Raw genomic sequence first — 21,760 nt, 5'->3', positions numbered from 1 at the left:
AAACTCCATCAATTAGTCACTTTTAAGTTGGCGGGATTTTCATGATAATATAAAACGCTTTCATTTCAAATTGATGCTTTTTCATTCTTCAGCCAGTTGCTCTGTAGTGAACATGTTTAGCGTTTTAATGCATCTATGAACAGTATTCAGGGTTGATTTGCTTCAAAAACTCCAGTACCTCAAAAAGGCGAATAAAATTGAATACGTATCGAAAATTTTTGAGCGGCTTGGCTGTTTGAATGAATTATGCAACTAACTACTGTGGTTTGAACATAGCAGGACATTATTTGAGATTTGTTCCTCCTTTAAGTTCAAACAAATCTGTCGAAAATTTGCAGCTCTACTCCTGTTGCCCCTTTCACACTGTAGGTTGATTTCATCTCCGCCATATCTTCTGCCAGAATTGGTCTAACTTCTCCAACCGCGAAGTCAGCTCACTGCAATCCCTGATGTTTTCAAACTGCTCCTGTGTTTGCTTGGCGCGTAGTTTTGAGTTTTTAAGTGTGCTATTTTTACAAATACACCCTTTAACTGTAATCTTATGAGAAACATCTAGGACAGGATGTGACAGATTTTTAAACAAAGTTCTTGACATATAGGTACCCGAGCAAATTCTCATGGATTCAAATACCACACATCCCCTGGAATATGCTTCGCGCCAAATTTTACAACCATCCAATCACCATAAAATGATCTCAATACTCCAGAAATACCTTGAGTTATAGTGATCGTGTTTTCATGTGTTCAACCCATTTCGAACAGCATGAGCATGGGGGCATTTCGTTTCCTCGGGTAGGTTTTGTGCCATTCGAACGTAGAATTGTTTTAAGCCAATGTTCTCCTTAGGGAGAAATTTAGCGTTGGTTTGCTTAGCTGTTTTCAGTATGTCTCATCAGTAAACCAAACTTCGTAACTTACGGGACACAGTAATTTGGAAGTCGTTTAGTGTATTCACAAGTAGTATTTACAACTTTGGACTAGCGTCGGCCTGGTGCCTAAATCAATCGCAAAGGTTCTGAAGAGACGAAGCCACAACGCAGAAATCTTGAGTCTTTTTTTGTTCATTCCACAAACCTCATGAACAACGTTATCAATATCAAAACTATCAACCTTATACTACGTTCACACTGCAGACTTAAAAAACGTTCTAATGATTAGCAGAAAGAAAAATGTCATCAAGATAGCGTTAAAACACGTTTTAACTCGTAGTGTAAACGTAGTATTATTTTGTATTACGAAGGATCGCTTTTTCAAGCGAATGTGAGTTACATTCTCAAAAACGTTTATAAAAACACACTTAATTACACATGGATATTTCGGATAAAATCACGGTTCCTATTCCGCTCTCAACAACTCCACAATATTCACTTATAACCGTTTGTTTTCATTTCAGTTTATTTAAATTAATTTGTCACTATACTTTTTTTACGTTTAATTTCTTACAATACACGCGCAGGTTTGTTTTGTATTTTTCCATCTGTTTTTTATTATCTTTAAAATACGTAATAGCTATAATATAGTTATCGAATACCTAGTTTTCGCCGCTTATCCGGTTTCTCTCTCTGTCTCTTACATTCGCTATCTGCTGCTCTATTGTTTTGCGCTCCGCTCACTGTCTGTGCTGTGTTGTGTAAAATAGTTTATATTGCGTAGTTTCATGATTGGATTTAACTCTTCACGTTTCATCAATTTTCTACAAATAGAGTTGGTATTGTGTCGCTTCACTTTTCGATCTTTTCCTTCTCATTTACGCTCAATTGAAAAAAACGAGTTCTTTAATGTACACAACGACGTATTTGTTTAAGCACCAGGAAAATTGAGAGGATGGGCATATTAAACATCACGTACGGGGCTGGGGAGAAACGATGGTTAGTCTAAATTCAAACCGCAGTAAAGAGGAGCATAAGCGGGTTGAGGGTAGTCTGTGAACAGCTTTTCCTTTCGTGTCGGTCTATATAAGTATGTCTTTGTTTTATACACGGTTGTTTAGTGTTATCTTTATTTTGTTCAATAATTACATTATTTACAGATTTGATTGCCTCATCATCGTCGGCGTCTTCTTGTTTTTATTGGGTTTTGATCCCGTAAATGTATAGAAAACATGTAGTTTGTCGTCCTAGTATTTGACTACCTCTAGCTTTTTGTTTTGCACTTGCTCTCATTCGCTTTAAGTTCCGTGTACTCGATCTGTTCTCTTCCGAAAAAGAACACAATCATCTGTCAGCTACTGATCACAATTGAAAATAAATATGAATAAACATTTCTCTCTTGTTTGTCTTTTGGTACGAGTTCATGAAAATATGAAGCCGTTTTCATTTGATTTTGACTTAAAAGATCTGAAATATATAGCACAAATCAGATGTATAACATTTTCATTTATGATTTGTTCTACGTTTTGTTTTCTCTATCTGGCTGAAATATAGGTTTTTAAAATTGATTTTCTCTTCCAATTATAAGAAACTATTTTCCGTGGTTGGAACTGTAATATATTTTTTGTTTATCAAATTGTCGCTAGACTCTAAGTTTATCACAATGATTCAACCAAGTGAAGTTTGTACCTACAAAACTTCTAACAGAGTTCAGGGTTGCAGGTTTAAATCTGAATCTGGCGTGATAAAAAGTGTCGTTCAACTGAGTTGGAAATGATGGAGGAAACGGAAAAATGCAACAATCTCGAGTTAAATTCAAAAGTAAACGCGTAATAGTTGCTTATCCTTTATATTAAAAAAAAAAACGTTTTAAGGCAAAATTATTCAAATGGTACTTTTGGCAATTTTTGGCTCTTTTTCGATTATTGCGGCGCCATTATTAAACAATCCAATAATACAGTACATATCGAAAGATTATGATTTCGGTTATCATTATTACGTAGCGAGTTAAGAAAGTTACATTTCGAATTGAGCGAATTTTTAACGGAGAAGTATATAAACAAAGGACCATTTGACAAATTGTGCTAGATTTTTTCCTCTAAAACAAAACTTGAAAAGCACAGCCTCGTACACGCACACATAGAAGTTTGCCCCTGCTCGTCGCTCTCAGCATACTTTTCGAAATAAGTCACGCAAGCGTCGGTGGTGTAATGGTCAGCATAGTTGCCTTCCAAGCAGTTGATCCGGGTTCGATTCCCGGCCGACGCAGGAATTTTTTTTGCTTCCTTGCCTCCTATTTTGATCAGTGTCGAAGAATTTAGAGAGACGTAAAAATGCACTTCCTACTGTGTGCCTTGGACTTTCCTCTATAACTTTCGCGTAAGGTTCCCCTTGGCTGCATAAAATGGCCCGATACAGTACGAGAGAGATAGGCTATGGTAGCTGTCTACAGGTTGACGATTCTTCGACTTATGGTAACGTATAAATAGCTCCTCTTGCATATAATCCACCTTTGATAGGTTCAACAGTAATAGAGTTACGTGATTTTAAGAATGTTCGTATATAAAGATGTGTATGGAAGTATGAACATTGAACAAGTGGTAATAGAGGAAGGAGGATAAGAATGGCTAGCTACGGCCTACTTTGATGGATAGCAGGTGACAACGCGAAAGGGTGTATAGGTAGTTTGGGGGTACATCCATATTTGCTTACTGCTGAACATGTACATTCAATTAGAAAGCATTCCGTTTTTTACTCCGTTTACGTGTCTTACAAAAGTGTAAAAAAGAAAACATGCATCTTTTCTATTTTTATTATCAATATTATCAGTCATGTCACACTCAAGATTGAAATAAGCATCTCCAACGCTCTGTTGTGAGGATTCAGTGTCTGTTATTAATTGAAATGTGAAACCACAGGACCCTTCCTTAAACATTTTTCTAGTTTTTACATCGAATGTGTCTTCACGATTTTTCAGCTGACTGTGAATTTTTCATCAACTTGCAAGAGTGGTCAGAACAAATTTATTTAACCACTTGTTCCGCTCTCGATTGTATATTTTTTCCCCGAAAACAGCTCCCCAGAAATGTATAGCCCACAAAATAATTTGCAGAATACTAATCCCCAGAAAGCACCAAATCCCAGAAGGATATTTCTCAGAAAATACCAAAACCCATAAAACTATCCCCTTGACTATATCAGTTCCTAGGAAACCATTTTCCAGTAATAAACGTTTGCTGTGTGTTAAACGGAGCCGTGGGTCTTTTGAATTTTTCCAAGGTGTAAACAATAAAAAATGTAAAACGTTAATGTTTGCCAACAGATGTGTGTTTGAATCGGGTTTATGATGATACTTCGTCCTATTCAATCACACGGCATTTTTTATTCTGAGGAAAAGTTTTCTAAAGAAAACCGTAAAATTTACGCTTTTTTAATAAACTTTCAGTGAGAGGAAAGCGATGTACTTTGAAATTTAAAACATTCTTGCAAACCGAGTCTACGACACACATGTCAGCAACACTGGAAAGTGATCCGGCTCGCTTTTTATCTCGTTAAAAATCCATGAATTGTCAGTATTTTTACGTATACCCTGTACTGCCAATAATCGCAAATCAGTCCCATGTAGATAAGGAATCCCATAGAACATGGGACTTGCGATTATGGGCAGTGTACCCGACGGTCTCGAGGTTCTTCGTATCGTTTTGGTGAAATTTTCGTGAATTATTTTCTTCTTTCATCAAAAACTCCAATGACAATTTAGCAACGTGACATAACCTTATTGTGCATTTGCTCTATTGGCGTTAATGTATCTGATTTGACAAGGAATTTTAAATCGCCAGCGTAGTATGTTTAACTTTATTGTAAAAGAAGAAACTATCTTTTCGGAAGCGTCGATTTGCCAACGAAATTAAATTAGAAAAAGGCACAGAAAATTCAACAAGTAGGCTGGAGTGTTGTGATAGCTGCTCCCCGTGATATCACGTTTACTGCGTTCACATCAGCTACGTGTTTCTCTGCGAAAATTCTTCGGTCCGGAGGACGCCAACCACTAACGGATCGAATACAGTCCCTGGCAGTGACAAGATATCCTCACTGAGTCACTGAAGAGAATAATGCAATTGGCGCCACTGCAGCCGCTGTCTGTGGTACTAAAGCCATTCAGCGGAAGATCAGCACAGTAGTGGATGAGTTGGAGCAATTATCGTTCTATCTGAGCCGTCCTGAGTGGAGGATATTGTTGCTGACTCAATAATGCCTCGGAATAAGCAACACACGCAAAGAAGTTTTGTTCGTCCAGAAGGATATACCGATCCCACGAAACTCAACTTCGTTTCCTTCCGAGTTGAGGTTCCAAACTGCACTCAAAGCGTCTACTTGGCTGACTACAGTACTCGTTCGGGAATTCAATTTTGATCAGCCAAAGCAGGTTAGATTTCGCTAATGGAATACCAGGATGTACCGCCGCTTGTATTGTGGAAGCCCTCGAACCCTTCCGCCACAGTCCAGCAACTGCAACCAACGTTCACCAGTCATCCCGATCCTGAGTGTGGGAGTCGACCTCCGGACCTTTTCAGCCTTGGTCAACGACAGGACAAGCTGCAGCTATACTACCAAAATGTTGGTGGTATCCCCTCAACCGTTGAGCAAGTCTCTGATAAGTTCGTCGAAACGTGGTTGAACGATGACACGCTTTCCAGTTAGCTGCTCGGTTTCGGCTATGCGGTGTTTCGTTGTGGTCAGAGACCGAGCAACAGCCGAAAATCCACCGGTGTTGGCGTATTAGTAGCAGTTAATTCCAGCTTACAGGCATGAGCTGTCGAGAGCATTTCTTGGACTTGGATTGAGCAGGTTTGGACGGTTATCGAGCTTGGCGACCGTAAGTTGTATTTGTGTGCTTTGTATGTTACACCTAACCGCGCTCGTGACATCGAATATGTCGAAGCACACTGCAGCTCGGTTTTTATGATCTCCGAATATACTAATACAGTTGATGAGGCCATGGTACTAGGAGATTTTAATCTTTCTAGCATTTCATGAACATCTCCTTCAATGGATTTCTTTATCCGGATTCCAATCATTCCGTTCTCCATCCAGGTGCAGTGAAGCTACTTGATAACTATAGCTCAGCCACGTTACTACAAATCTATCCTATTGCCAATGAGAATAGTCGTTACCTCAACTTTTGTTTTGTCAGCGATCAAGTTTCCACCACATCAATAGTTAAGGCTCGCTGCAAGAAGAACCTAAATGACGATCAACACGGTTTCACGTCTGAACGGTCAACTGCGTCCAACCTGCTGTGTTTAACATCCTATATAACCGAGAGTATGGAACGTGCTAAAACCGGGTTTGTTTACACCGACTTATCGGCCGTTTTCGATAAGATAAATCACGATATCGCAATCGCAAAAATGAAAATTTGAAATAAATGGTAGGGTTTTGCAGTGGTTCCGATCCCACCTCACAGACCGAGAGATAGCAGTTGCCATAGGAAATTGCCTAGCTCCCACATTCACTTCTACGTTAAGAATACCTCAAGGAAGCCACTTGGGAGCGTGGCTCTACGATTGCCCGTCGCGAATGAACTCAAAATTTTTGTCTAATTCGTTCCAACAGCAGCTTGAAGTCTTCAAGCTTAACGCGAACCGCATGTACGCAAACCCGAAGAAGTGATCATTTTCATTAGAAACAGATATTGAACGCGTCAGTCACGTGAAGGATCTGTGCAAGTATTTTGAATCTGTAACCTTGTCCTTCGGCTTAAACGAAGAAAGGTTATCGAGTCGGTCTTTTTTCAGATCGATAGAATCGCTGTGCAGGTGCAGTTGCTAAAATCACTATCAAGCATTCTGAAAATATTGGCAGTTGACATGAAGATTCGTCCGTCACTATACGCTGACCTGATATGAGGGTTTGAGTACCAGATCTTCGTGATAACTGAAACCAAATATTTATCATCTGATCCAGTCAGTCCAATGTCATTGTACGCAACAAACACATACTGGAGGATATTAGAAGCAATCAACGAGTTTCTATCGAGATAGACCGTCGTCTAACGAATTTTCTTCTCCCACGGGCACAAAATGACGATAGACATCCATAGTGTTCTCTTCGTTTTTCAGTTTCAACCAACACCACGAGAAAGCGAAATTAGAAATCAATCTGACCGCCATTTATGACGTATCCACACTTTTTCCCGCCCCCTTTGAAACAGTCGAGGGATTAAAGTGTTTTTATCTCCGCTAACGAAAATCAAACTATCATTCTCACCCTCAGCCTCCGCGTTAGTTCATTATACGTATGTTTTCGATGTGTAGTGGCGTGAGTGACCTTTGCGCATGCTTATTTTCGTAGCTTGTTTATTCATAGTTTATACAATTTTGTCACTAAACTAACGTAACTGATCTCTCGTAACAATAGATTCTTTTGCAGTGTTTTTTCTCTGTTTTTTTGTTAAATAATCTCTTTCGTTATTATACTTTTGCCTCTCTATTTTTGCATGTATTCGCTCCAGCGATTCTGATAGATTGCGCGCTAAACGTCGAACGTAGAACTGACCATTACGCGGAGGAGAACGAACTGAACTATAAAAAGAAAAAAATAGAACAAATCTATACGATCAACAAATTTCTATATGAACTACATTTGCTTAATTTGTTGCGTCCTTCCTCCCAGCGCTCGCGATTCTCACAAGTTTGTTTCCTAATCATAATAATTACTATGTTTCTGTGTATATGTATAGAATTTCCGCTAAAAATATGTACCGTTTTTTTCTTCTGTTTATTCCCTTTTTGTTTTACTCGCTTACCGAATTAACATTAATTTATCATACTTTCCGCGCACGCCCGTCTCCTCGTGCGTATGTCAAACTATCTCACGCTTTTTCGCTTCGTTCGTTCACTCGTTATCTCATTCACATCGGAGTACATATACGCGCGTTAGAAAAAAAAAAAACAGAGGAGTCTGCACTAACATTATAAGGAAACCCGACTGGGTGAAACAGCTGATGACCACAATAGAGTGTTTTTCTCTGTTTCTTATGAGTGAGTTTTTTTCTGGCAGCGGAACAGTTTCAAAATACTAAAACGAAAAAAAAAATACTTTCGCTACTGATAACAAACAAAAAATCGTAACAAAAAATATCAGCCACCCGGGTGTGTTCTCGCTGCGGCGCTTTTCTCCCGTGCCGTTCTATACTTGCTATGCAGAGCTTGCCATCCTGCTGTCTGTACACAGTTTAATAGTAGTAGCGGATAGTTTTTGTTTGTTTAGTAATAGTTATTCGTAGTGGTATTAGTACTTCGTAAAAATTGGTTACAATATACAACAACTAGTGGAACAACATCTACTGGAGCCGCCTTTACTCTTCTGCCGCTGGTCTAAAATGATTAAGAATTAAAAATATTAGAATGTTTTTTGTGTAGCATGATTACCTTGTGAGTTTGGCTCGGGTAGATTATCACGTGGTACCAAATGCATTACGGTCGTTTTGCCTAACGGTAACCCTAGGGCGCCTAGCGTCACATTGCAGTGCAAAAACCTGCCCTGGTAGATAAGTCTTAGGATCTCCGCTTTCGCCACCGCCTCTGATTCCCAGTCTGAAAAGCAACAAACGATTAGAATGTTGAATAGTCGTAAAGCTTAGAACGGAATGGAATGCAATTCCGATAGAGGATCAAACAGAATGGTTCGTTACTAAAGAAAATGTTTCGAGGTTGGTTAAAACTAGGCTTCGATGCTCCGTAGGGGACGGAGCATTATGTTTGACATTTTTTAGTGCAGTAGTCAACTTTGTGTCGTTTCGTTTCCTTTCACTTGATCCCCGCAGCATCCCGTAGACACCGGATGGACTGTATTTCGCATACGAACCGGTTCCATGGTGTAATGGTTAGCACTTTGGACTCTGAATCCAACGATCCGAGTTCAAATCTCGGTGGAACCTTGAGGGCGTATTTTTTATCGGGGAAATTATATTTTTCGGCGTATTAGAAATCGTATAACAACAATCATAATTAGCAGTAATAAGTTGAATCTGCCGCCAGGTCTTTCTTTTCTCTGTGGCTGAATCACAGTGTTTAGAGGACAGGGTTGCGCAAAGAGTGAAGTAAATCTTCGTATCGAACACTCAAAAAATCTACCTATTTGGAATATTTGGTTCCACAACCAACGAGTAGATAATGTCACAAGATATTATTTATCATTTATATAAGATATCTGCTGTTTACAGAATAATACCCATTCGCCCTAGTTCTATTCGAAAGTGTTAGTTTCACCTTTATGTATTCCATTTGAGAAAAAGAGCCATTTGAGCAAAGTCAAATTCTTAAAGAAAAATAATAATCGAAATCATCACTAGTTGAATTTCAAGAACCCCAGCCTCACAAGTTTGTTTTATGTTAGAATTCTTTCCGGACCGAAATAGTCTACTTATTCCTCCGGAAAAGATCCTGAACGTCTATGGCTAGGCAAGTTTTGGAAGCGACAGTGGAGGAGAGTTGAGTTCCCCCTAATAAACAACATCGAACATCCAGCATCCGAAAGCTACACTAGCGGCATCTCTTAGCTATCCTCCCCCACACCACAATAAGAATCCAAATCCATGCTTCGTCTTAATTTAGCCCGTGACATTAATGAAGACAGATGGGTACCCGTGCTAAATCTTTTTGTGATTTTCCTTCGCAAAATCTGGGAGGGGATATTCACTTTCTCTGATGGGCTAATCAGAACATTGTTTTTCACGTCAAATGGTTTCAGATGCTGCCACACGTTCTTCTGATAGAAAAGAAAAATCACAGAAGAATGATTATGATTTAGTTGTCGGAATTACCAGGTATAAGCCTATTCATTCTGTTAGGTCTGGAAAAAAGTGTACCACATATGACAGTTATTCCAGTGTCGTATTCGAAATAGGTTAATGGCATTTCAAATTAAGCGAACGACTAAATCACATAAAAAAGGCGTTTGTACATAGGAGAATCTGCAACAACGCTTTCAAACTACATTAACAAACAGTTGAGTAGATGACCAACTGAACCACTGATATATTGATTTCAAAATTTATACAGATTTTCACTTGAATCGCCTAAACGTCTGTTTTCTGTCGCAATAAATGAATCGATATAAAATAAAGTTTTTCAAGTTACTGATTACAGTCGTGCAAAAGCAATTGTTGTTTGTGGCATCACAGGAGATTTAGCTGCATAAATAAATTATTCAATACGATTCATAAAAAGCCAACCGATCCTACACTGCTTAACCTCAATCCACTGAACCAAAGACAAAAAAGCATGATGCCTCCTCATGAAATCTTCTTATGCAGGCGAAGGAAAACAAAAAAAAAATAGTCTAGACTCTAATAGGTTTTGAAAGTTCAAGTCACAGAACAAGCGAACGAATGAACGAGTCATCGCCAGTCTGTGCCATGTAGGAGACCGTTGTTCGTTAGTACCATCCGAACAATGATCGCGCCTCTCGCATAATTACATACAATCTAGGCAATGTTCAGATACTGCCTCATTTTCACTTTCTAAAAGTTGATGGGTGATAAAAGTCTTAGTTCATGTTGGGCTAGATGGATGAAATAAAACTCTTTCGTAGCTCAACATGTTCGCTCTTCAAAGAATCATAGCGGCAGAGATGGTCACAGCTTGATCCCTTTGCACAATAGTTTGTGATTCTTGAAATGCAAAGCAACCGAATTAAAACGAATCAATGCTATGAACAAGAAAGGATAAATTTGATTTTTATAAGCACCTGAGCAAGTTATATGGAAACATTTTGTGATCACAAATTTACAGCGAAGTTGATGATTTGGCAAGAAATTTGTACGAGTAGACTCAACTGTAATGTGCATTTTCTACAACACGGTTTGATTTTGTTTAATGTATGACAATAAGGAAACATTGCCGAAGATACTGCCATTATCCCAAAAAGTCTCTTTCTTGAAGTGTTTGAGGTAGCACGATACTTCCGCAACCAATACATGAACGAATAGCTTTGAAAAACAACTACTGCAATGACGATGATGTTTCCAAAGAAAAGCATTGATTTTTTTTTTAATTTCGAAAATAAAGTTTACGGTGCATAACTAATATACAATTTCCATCGAAACTAAAATTCCTTCGCTCATGAGCTATTATAATAGAATAGATCTGAAAAAAAGAATTCGATCAATTATCGTGTGCTTTTATAGTATTTTAATAGCATTTTTGATATTTTGTGGAGCTGTTATATGTGCTGTGGTGTTTATTATTTTGGCGTTTTGGTACATTTACGGAGCTTTATATGGTTTTTATATGGTATTTTTTGAAACTCTTATAGTACTTTTATGGTATTATAGGATACTTTAATGATGGTTTGATTATATTTTATGGTACTCGTATTGTGGTATTTTGATTACATTTTTATATTTCTGAAATATTCATGCTAGGTATTTTTAAGAAGAGGTGAGGGTGGGGGGTGTTTTAAGGTCAATTGGGTAAAAGACCCATTTTTTAAAAATTCGCTGTGGCGATATAGATAGTGATAGTATATTCATTCAATTTCCGCCGCAGTTTGAGAACATTTCTTTAAATTTCCATAGCAAAATACTGGAAATTGGGCAAGTGACAGTGCATGTCCGGAAGCGCCTCATCAAACACTTGTTTTGTAGTGTACATCATAAATCAAAATCTACTGGATCGTTTCGATATTTTGATCAGTCGTTCTTCACGTCACTCCCCCAGGTAACTACAGGAGCTTTTATTTATTTTGCTAGAATTTTTTCTAGCACCTTGAAGTCAAAATTTCGTTTTGTTTTATCGTAATAAAGATGATAATAAAAATTTTGTAAAAAGCTCCCGTAGTTACCTGGGCAATGATGTCATATTTTCCATTATTGAATGGAAATTGACTGAATAAATTAACACTTTTTATATCACCAAAGAATTTTTTTTGAAGAAGTTATTTTGTTACCCCGCTTTTAGGCCCTTTGAAGCTATTTTACAGCACTTTTTCAAATTTTCATGATGCTTTTTATTTTTGTGATTTTCATAGTATTTGTATAGTACTTTTACCGTTACCTTTATGATACCCTTACGGTTATTTGGTACGTTAATTGTATTTTAATGGCATTTTTTATCGATTTTGTCATCATTGAGCCTTACGGATGGGACAACCATGATTTAGTATTTTTTTTCGACATTTTCTAAACAAATCTGGTAATCTTATTTGTGTATTGTGATTTAGCGGTGATACAAAATACAATCTAACAGATAACTCATTTGCGACAAAAGTCCATATGGGACTCTTAGGCAAGGATGCAAAATGCCTACCTTTTCTACGGCTGTACGTTTTCTACCTACATTCTCCTTTCTCATATGACGCTGCTGTCTTTCGCTAGTGCAGGACGTCCAGCGCAATACGGCAGCCTGTAAGCAAAGCAGTAACATGACAAAAAATTACTGCCCCCAGTACAGCCACCAGACACGAGCGGTACAGCATCTCTCTCTCTCTCTCTCTCTCTCTCTCGCTCTCTCTCTCTCCCTCTCTCTCTCTCCCGATCAGAATGAAATAACAAGATTGTAACAGAACACAATTTTTGTAACATACTGTGTTATAAATTAGGTCTCGTTAGTAGTTAAAATAACAAATTTGTAACAAGTAACAATGTGAGATATAGTTTTGAAATATTTCTGTTATGTGTTTCTGATCGGGCTCTCTCCTCATTTTACACTTTTTAATATTTTAAATTTATTCAATATTTTTAATCACAAACGACAATGAATGCGGTTCATTTACGCCACGATCGGCATCAACGCTTTCGTGTGCGGGTCTCTCCCTTTGACTATGCAGAGAAGAGTGTACAAAGCGAGAGAACAAACTTTACTACGCCACACTCTCACCGAGCAGTCGGAGTACAGCAGCAAAACAAAAATGTATTTTACTGCTGTACGGAAAAATGTACTCGGTTTGGCTACTCTGCCGTTATAAGCATATTTGTCCCATGTTCTATGGAATTCCCTATATAAATGGGACAATTATGCGTAGAGCGGCAATACCGTTCTGGCAAGAGCAGTAGTGATGCGTCACTGTAGCGGGCTGTACGGCTTGTGCAAATGTAAATATATCGTAAAAAATGTAGTTTACAGGTACCGTTTGCATCCCTGCTCTTAGGCTTCAATGGACAGTTTACTGAGCAGTCACGACATTCCGGTTATGTCCCGGACATTACCCACCCAATACGAGTGACATTCTTTGTGTCAGTTGCTAGGAAAATCGGTACCATTCAGCCATACAACGAGTGAAGATAGGTTACCACATGTTTGTTCTACTATCCTCTGACTTGTCTTTCAACTTATTGTATTTCCCGTAATTTCTGTCCTCCTTGATATGCTTCAAGTTTTCACTTGGCGCTGGACTCTCTCTGCATAAAAAAACTCTAATGAAAAAAAACCAGCTGGTTGCAAACTGCGTTTCAAACAAGATGCGTCATCAAGACTCGGACTTTCTGTTTAAAATCGAATCATATCTGATCTTTTTTCGGATGAAAGATAATCTGCTAAGTACACTAACGATTTCGAAAAAACTGACGCATAGATATTCAGCCATATTTCTCGAAAGTGTAGACAGATAGCTCAGAATTGTGATATTCTGTCTAAAGCAAGCAAATTACGATAATGACGACAAAGACGACCGCGTCTACATGCCCGCTTACAAAGTTGGGATCGACGGTGTGTTCACCGCTTCGAGCTGCTTGAAGGATCCCCTGCTCTAGTGAGAGAATATTTGCACAGGACGGGACAAAATTGTTTATTCCTTTGAACGTGTAATGTGTGACCTTTGGTGGGACTGCTTTGCCTAGTTACGTATTGTTCGACAAGGTTCGTCTGCCTGTTCCGTCTGCATTGAACTAAATACAAGAAAATTGACTATTGTAGCAGTAAGGCTGGGTATGGCGAGCGCACAAAGAATGATTCGGTCGGGAGTACTGAAAAGTGTGCGACTGACGGTTCCCTTGAGAGGACAAATATAAGCAGATGAAATTTATGGTAAGGGTTAAAATTTTTATCTTGAAAGACCGACAAATATAACAGTTCAAGATAGCGCTCACACAACGCTGAAGCAAACACCGTCTGATCTTAGAAATTTGAGAATAAACAAGGAGTTTATAGCGCAACCAGGAACACCAAAAATCTTAAGTAGCTCAACATTTCAACCAGTGATTCCATTTAGTGGAGCACTGGTTGTGTCTAGAGTTGGCATCGGCAACTCTGTTTTAATGCAAAACTCCTCCCGGTATCGAGAGGACTGCAATTCTCACGGTACGACCTGGGAATGTTTTCTCGATGATCACTCAATGATGCTTGAAGGAGATGGCCTTCAATGTGGTCTGTTATGTTTCTACCGAACTGAGAAAACGAGCGATAAAGTTTGCAATAATTTCCGCTATTTCGTAACTTGAAATCTTCACAGTTGAAATGTGCACGTCGTGTAACTCAAATACGTTCGTAATTTATTCTTTTATCCACTTTACATTCGAGAACAATACCATTTATTGTGAATAAATTAGAATGGGTCTGACAGGGCCGTATCGCCGTCTTCTAGCGCCTTTAGTGAAGCCTCGTTATTGTTTATAGTTGAAATCCAGAGTAAATTTTCATGGGTTCAAACACCATACAATCCCATAAAAATACCATAAATATGGTCAGTGCTAAATTTCACAACCATCAAAACCCCATGAAATGCTCTCAAAAAGCCGTAAATGCATTAGAACATGGTTTTTATATGGGATCTTCCGGACCATGGTGATGGTGTTTTCATGGGTTGTATCCATAACCAACACTATCAAAACACCATGCAGTGGGGGTGAATTTTGACCATGAGCATGGGAAATTATGGATGTTTCATTCGCTCGGGATGGCACACTTATACTGTTTTATTGTGTGACGTATCCTCACAAAGTTTATAAAGCAGATCAATATAACAACGCTCACCTAACTGCACCCTTTTGTGCACGAATGACACAATACATACATATAACATTAGTAAGACAACGAGTTACGATTCGACTGCATCTCATCCGTATCTAACAAACCGGCTTGGTCACTAGGTAGAGGAAGCCTAAACGCAAATGCTTATCTTATTAAATTAGTTATGCAATTGACCTTTCGACTTTGTCTCATCAGAATCCGACACAAACTTAGTGCCAACGCTATGCTCGCGTTGGATAATCAATTTAATAGGTATCGTGCGCTTCATGCATAAAAAAGTTTTATTCGTATTTCCGTCTTAGGTATTACTCCATAAAGCGAAAATTCGACTAAAACTAAAAAAAAACTATTTTGTGCAAGTAGAGTAGTTTATTAAATTTCTTGACCTAAACATTATTCAAGGAAAAATAGAGCTCTATGTGACATATTGAAAGGAAGTGTTCGATACTTTACAGTTGATCTAATTACAATAAATCTTTCAAGTTAATATTATTATTATTATTGTTTATTGGAGCTTTAACCTCAATGGGTCATTCGACGCTGCGTTTTTCAAGTTAATAACACATTCACAGTTTATCTAATTAAAAAAAAATCCTCGCGATTTCGCTTTGAAAAAAAGTTAATTTGCAGTTTTATATTAATAACAACTCGATTTCGTTACCAAAACGCACATGATATCATGTACTCAATCACATATGCTCGAGTTGGTTCATGATGAAGCTGTTAACTATGCAACAGATATAAACCGAACCGATTGTTTTATTCCCATCGTAGGTGGAGTGCCAGCCAGACCAGACACAGTGGCGTCAATTCTGACATCGCACTGCTGACGCATTTCAACTGGTCCTTCCACAATTATCTCTGCTGATCTATGGAACCTCCCTCTGCTCAACGTCCATTTCCAGCTTTGGTCGGATGAATCGGTGCGCTACTGTGTATGTACTACGACGTACGGCCAAATGTCCAGCTGCCCTAGTGGGGTGCGGTTATTACTTTGTACAACAACCGGAACAGAACAGTAGGTAAAAAGACCACAAGAATAATGTATAATATAGTAATTCACCATGCGACCGGAAGGGGTTGATAGTTTTATGGGAACAAAGGCGCCGACCATCGAAAAGATTGTCGATGTTTCATAGATTTCATTATTTATTATTTCTTCAACTTCGTGCACCTTATCGTTGGTTCTGACGTCTTCAGCGAGGAACGTCTACGGTAGTGTACGGGTACTATAAATAAACCCCGATGTGATCAAATCATAATCATTAAACGAAATGGTGAAGGTTGAATTGAAGAATGGTATTCAATAAATTTGTAGTTTTGGGCTTATCAGGAGCATTAATCGATTCAACACGAAAGAGGAAGAGATGACGTCTAATGGAGGGTCGCTATATCGGCTCATAATAGCGGCCAATCCGAAGCGGACGGATAAGTAATACATGAGATGTCAATTTATTCATTTACTGCACAGAATCTGTACCGAATTTCCGATCGCTCGACACAAAGTTGACTTACTGCACTTCTACAAGCTTTGCTGAAAAAATTATCGATAATACATAACCAATGTTCAACTTACCATCGGGCCAACTCTCGAACACTGTCAGTGCTATGTCCCCGGCCGAATCGGATGGGCTGAAGAGAAACTCTTTCGTCTTGCCGCTGACGAGTATCAGTCGCAGGTTTATCTGTAGACGTGGGTGGTTTCACAAACCGGAACGAAGAAAAACGGAAAAGAAAAAGCGAAAAAGAAAAAAATTCATTCAGTTAGTTGCTGGTGCTTGTATATGCAATGACGATTAATGGCCCAGCCTGGACTGCGCCGGAGTACATTATAATGATAAACAAATATAAATGTGAGTAAACAAAAAAGTCAAGATTTCAACTTCCTTCGGAGCGAATGTAATTAGGTATAATTTAATTTACATCTCATCCTGCAAAGTACGTGCAAAAGTTTGCGTAAATTGTTTTTGTTCGTAACGCGTCGCAGCGATGAAAACATGTCTCTCGTAACGGGCGTATCCTCGAGCCAAACCGTAGTAATCTCGAGGGAATGTGGGATCGAGAAGACAGAGCGGGAAATAAATATTTAATGAACACATTGGCATCGGTACGGAACGAACCGGAGGAAGTATTGACTTATAAATAAGTAACAGGAAAGACAAACAATAATAACCAACAGGGTGGGGGTGTCGGTGGTACGTCGAATTAAAGGTTCAAGAGTCTGGCAAAAAAATGTCACGTTTCCATGGGGAAGGTGTTTCAGTAGTAAATCAACCACAAATGTCGAAACATGCGTACTTCGTCTCTCGATCAGACATCGTTACTCGAAGCTGACTGGCGCAGTGGGTCGGACGGAAGGGATTCGCCATGCATGGAATTGTAAAATGTAAACAAACATAATGTTGGACTTCGTTTTAGGAAAGAAAAAACCACCCATACCCCTAAATAGGTGGCCATAAACCATTTTATATTTTTAGGTGAAATGAAAGCGATATCGCACACGCGAAGAATTTCACTGTTGCGGAACGTGACGTAAAATCATCAACTTCACAGTGAACGGAATGTATTGACTATCGTAATACGGACGTTCCACTGCGAATAAATCACTTTTCCGTAGATAATTATTACAAGAACCTTGGGAGATGCTTCCGCTCACCGACCAATCTAGTCGAAGCGCTCACAAGCGAAGCAGCAGCAGCAGCGAGCAGTTAGCAGTTTTGTAAACAAAGGCGCGGTTCAGACACAGAAAACCAGACGCATCTCTAGCTCTCGTTGCTTTAAAAGGCCTTCAAGGTCTCGCTCGGTAGTTTAAACAGCTGTTCGAGGGGCCAGATGTGCATGTGGCGTTCGACTGCCAAAATATCCATTTGGACACCAGCAGCGTTGCGAAACTTTTGCGTTCGATCGCAGTCGGCCGGTACTTAGTGGCGGCGTGTTTTGCAAACGAGTGGAATTTCGACGTGGAGCACATGCACATGCCTAACCTCCCTCAATGTAGTTAGTAGAGACCGACCACACAAAAGGGCGACGTTTGCAATAGTTTTGCTGGGGTTTATTTGTAGATGCTTGGAAAGTTATTGGAATGGGAAATGGTGGTGACATGAATGCAGAATAGTTTCCGAATTATTTTCTACGTTAGCTGGTGTCAAACTGTCTGTCAAGCGTTCTATTTGCAAAAGCCGAATTGATTCACGACCTCTCAATCGAGCTCAACTCAGCGCCCTCAAAATGAATAACATGGAAAGGGACAACGTGGAATAATCAAACTGTAAGCCGAATACGGGGCTGACCTCGACATAAAATTGCTATTGACACTTTCTCCTTGCTTTGTGCGTAATTTTCCTAGAAAGAGGTTCCCCATTTCATTCCGATCGATTATAGAGTGGCAGCTTCCCTATACTCTAACACCGGCACTACACGCAAAACTTCTATAAGCATGAAAATCGCAAATTTTTTGTGAGAATTTTCATCATTTATATCCTTTTAAACCACGTAAAATTGAGTGTTTTTTTCGCGATTTTTTTAGAATATATTGCCAAAAGGGGCACCTACGGCATTCATGAACTAGTTACACGGAAAAAATCAGTTCATAAAATTATGATTGCGTAATGTGAATCGTATGGGTTTATGAAAATTATGACCACGATCCTGAAACCATAAATGATAGATCTCGAATTTATCAAACTATTTGTGTTTCCATAAAACGCCAAAAATACAGTAGTGATTCGCTAGTTGTGTCGCTATTTCTGTCCAACTAACGAATTTGATTCGCTGATTTGAACGGGTGACATTTAAAATTTTTCGTTGAATTTTAATATCTTCAATAGTTAGGTCGTGTTTTTTTTTTGGAAAAGGTGTGTTCTGCTACCTTAGATTTGAAGTGAAATGGTAAATCGTAATCAGATGCCGGCGAGGTGCTCCTTAAGCCGAATTTCTAATGTTATCTTGATTTGTCCAATAAAAGTTTTATCGTAGTGAGAACAAACTTTCTAATATTTTGTATATCCTAGATTTGCTGTGTATCGGATCTTTTGTGGAACCTAGTATTGATTTTAGTTGGTAGTTTCTACTACTTGAAACCAGATACATACCAAACTTTTTAATTTTGTTTTAAGTGGATAGGCAATATTTTTGTTGAAATTTTTTAAACTTTCAATTGTTGGAGTTTATTGACAGATCTTGTTTGTTAAACACCTTAGATTTTCCAAGAACTATCGATTGGATGGATTGTTCTGGATAGCCGTTGAGCCTGTCTATTTCGAAAATGAAATCTTTTTCTTTAATTTTTGCTTTTTCTTCCAATGGTAAACAAGGCGTTCTATGGACCATGTGAGGATAAGCAGTCATTTTATGTTTATAAGAATGGTTTGAAGCAGCGGTTATCAATCTTTTCGTGTCACGGAACCCTTCGAAATTACCCTGGGTTATTGCGGATCCCCCCGGCTTAACATCGATTTTTATGTTTATTTTGTGTTGAATACGATTCAATGCGTTAGCATAACTTAGCCGTGAAGCTTCCATATTTTATATCATGTAAACATGAAATAATAACACAAAGTTACTGTGGACAGGAGGGTCTTGTGGATGGAGCTTGCTGCTGCGTGTTGAGCACCTATTTATTGGCGGTAATGAATTAGCTGTGTTGTCCACCAGAACTTGGGGAGTCAGCGCATTTGTCTTCTCTCGTGTTATTGTCCACATTCATGTCTTTATCGGTACCGCTTTCATGGTATTTGAAGTCGACAGTTTGTGCCTTGCTCTTGCGGGTCGCTGTTGTAAATTCGTGATTATCGGTATTAATTGTGCTAGTTGTTGGTTTGGAGACACTAGACATGATCGATATACAAAGCGTTGATTGACCAACTGATTGTGTTTTATCAACATCTGTTAAAAACTGTTTTTTGGTATTGGTTGTAGAATCTGACCAGGGTGATTTGCCAACCGATTTTTAACAACACGAAAGCCATTGGGAATGCTGCTGAAATATTTTTTCTCAAGTATCGTTTGTAACGGATTCTACTCCTCCGTATTTTGACATAAATCTTCTAATCTGTTCTGGTCTAATGTGCGGCGCTGGGTCATGTAGGCGCACCTAAATTGTACCATCACCTATCCATATATTCAGAATCTTGGTTTTAAAATTGTCATATTCGACACAGTGTTGCGTGTTGTTCTTCACAATTGAGTTTCTTCATGGACTAAACTTTTAAACGATATCTATAAACAGTTTCTCACGTGGTGCAACTGTATGTACGTCACTTCCTTGAGATTAATATCTGTTTCTACTCTTAGTACAGCCACTTTTATTTTCTATGACTGGTTCATTTAAATGTGCAACCGAAGACGACGATAAAATACTGTTCGTGAAGATCGATTTTGTTTACTATATTATTTTCTGTTTGCTGCGACAAAGCTTTAAATTTTAATATCTAACCGGAACAGATATCCATCTTCGTAGACACTCAGAAACTTTTTCACGGCCGCCTAGGTGGAGAATCACTTGTTTGAATTACTTGGTATTCTTTCGGTATTTGTAGGTTTCTTATATATTTCGAAAGTCAAGGACCCTTCCTCTCTCGTTACAAGAACATAAAAAAGCATTTGTTATTTTACTCTTTCTCATGTGTAAACTTGATGTTGTTATGGATGATGTTAATGGCGCGTTCCTCATGTTGATCGAAGATTTGTACCTTGCCGTGATTTGTCTTCTCATCATTTTCCTGGTGGGAAGGATTGGGGAAAGGGTAAAGCTAGGTAAAGGGAAAATAACGACACAGAGAAACATAGACAATAAGGAACGTATTATTTACTCCCAAGGGATATTGAGATAACAGAACGACACACCCCCGAAGAGATATTGTCGTTCAAATTCGGCTTAAACCGATTTAGGTTTATAAACTTTCGCGGTGACTTTTTGGAAGCCATGTTGCAGGAAAGTCTTTCGATTTCAATTTCGAGTCTCATTGAGGCTAGACACATTTTTGCAGAGGCGAAAAACTACATCGCTTACAGAATCAAAGGCCATTTCTGTTCTCTTTGCGAGCCAACCTTAATGCCTCCGATCCTTCCCTGTGTCTACGATTCCAAGCTCTTCTACATAACTTTTTGAGTCGAGTAAGTTCGATATTCCACCAAGAGGTTTCTCTAGAAGCACGCATAACTCGAAGCAGACAAGCCTCTTGGTATGCTGCTACTATGAGAGTTTGTTTTATCCACGACCTCATCCAAGTCACTTAGAGATTCAATCGTCGGAAGATACCCATGAAACCCAGTCGCCAAATCCAGTTCGTAGATTCGGGATTACGATATCTAGCGAGACGTTTACATGATCAAAGGCGATGTACTTATGATCAGATAATGACGGTTCGAGCTCGTTAGGTACGAGCCAGTTTGCCAACTCATTCGTAATACCTTCAGAGCAGAGAGTTATACCTAACACCTCTTCTCCGCCAGCTCGTGCAAATGTTGGGCGATTTCCTACATCAACATATGCAGATTTGTAGTATTTAAGTATTCCATCAATTCAGTGCATCTCAAGTTGATATCTGAGCTGCCAAACTTGTGTGGTGCAAATATTGTTTTCGTTTCTTGGAGCAAGCGTCAATCCGGCGCGCTTAGTGCTGTCACTAAGTTGGTGTCGCATTCTGATGAGACGAAGTCTAAACGCAAATTTCATTACTAATTAATCTTCTCCATGCTTTGGCTTTTGGTGGAAAATGTCAATAGACCTGCAAAAAATTTATTTGGCGAATCTAAACGTTTTTTTTTTCTGTGCGTGTAGCATCCACGACCAAAGCGCAATTGCGGACCAGACCTTTGGCATTCCTTGCGACTATATCTATAGAATTATAACAGAAGATATACATTACGTCAGTATCGCAGCCAGATTGGCGCCCATTCGGCTTTTGGCTCCCCACTCAA

At 38.9% G+C, this 21,760-nt stretch overlaps 1 protein-coding gene and 2 non-coding genes across 3 annotated transcripts in view; 2 read left to right on the top strand and 1 right to left on the bottom strand.

Moving 5' to 3' along the window:
• The first annotated feature begins 3,065 nt into the window (after positions 1-3,065).
• On the top strand, positions 3,066-3,137 carry Trnag-ucc (transfer RNA glycine (anticodon UCC)). The gene has a single exon. It is a non-coding gene; the product is annotated as a tRNA-Gly (tRNA).
• Positions 3,138-8,183: 5,046 nt separating this feature from the next.
• LOC131693476 (ubiquitin-like protein 3) overlaps positions 8,184-21,760 on the bottom strand; it is a 17,643-nt gene continuing 4,066 nt past the window's right edge. The window contains exons 2-4 of the mRNA XM_058981335.1: positions 16,416-16,524; positions 8,303-8,467; positions 8,184-8,248 (exon numbers count right to left, since the gene is read on the bottom strand). Of these exons, the coding sequence (XP_058837318.1) occupies positions 8,184-8,248; positions 8,303-8,467; positions 16,416-16,524 (339 nt within the window). The remainder of the gene's footprint in view (positions 8,249-8,302; positions 8,468-16,415; positions 16,525-21,760) is intronic.
• Trnaq-cug (transfer RNA glutamine (anticodon CUG)) lies at positions 8,740-8,811 on the top strand. Its single transcript has one exon. It is a non-coding gene; the product is annotated as a tRNA-Gln (tRNA).

This window comes from Topomyia yanbarensis, chromosome 1 (genome assembly GCF_030247195.1).
Source record: "Topomyia yanbarensis strain Yona2022 chromosome 1, ASM3024719v1, whole genome shotgun sequence".
Classification (NCBI taxonomy): Eukaryota; Metazoa; Arthropoda; class Insecta; order Diptera; family Culicidae; genus Topomyia; species Topomyia yanbarensis.
Note: the sequence above shows the minus strand (reverse complement) of the source record. Positions and strands in the feature narration are given on the sequence as shown.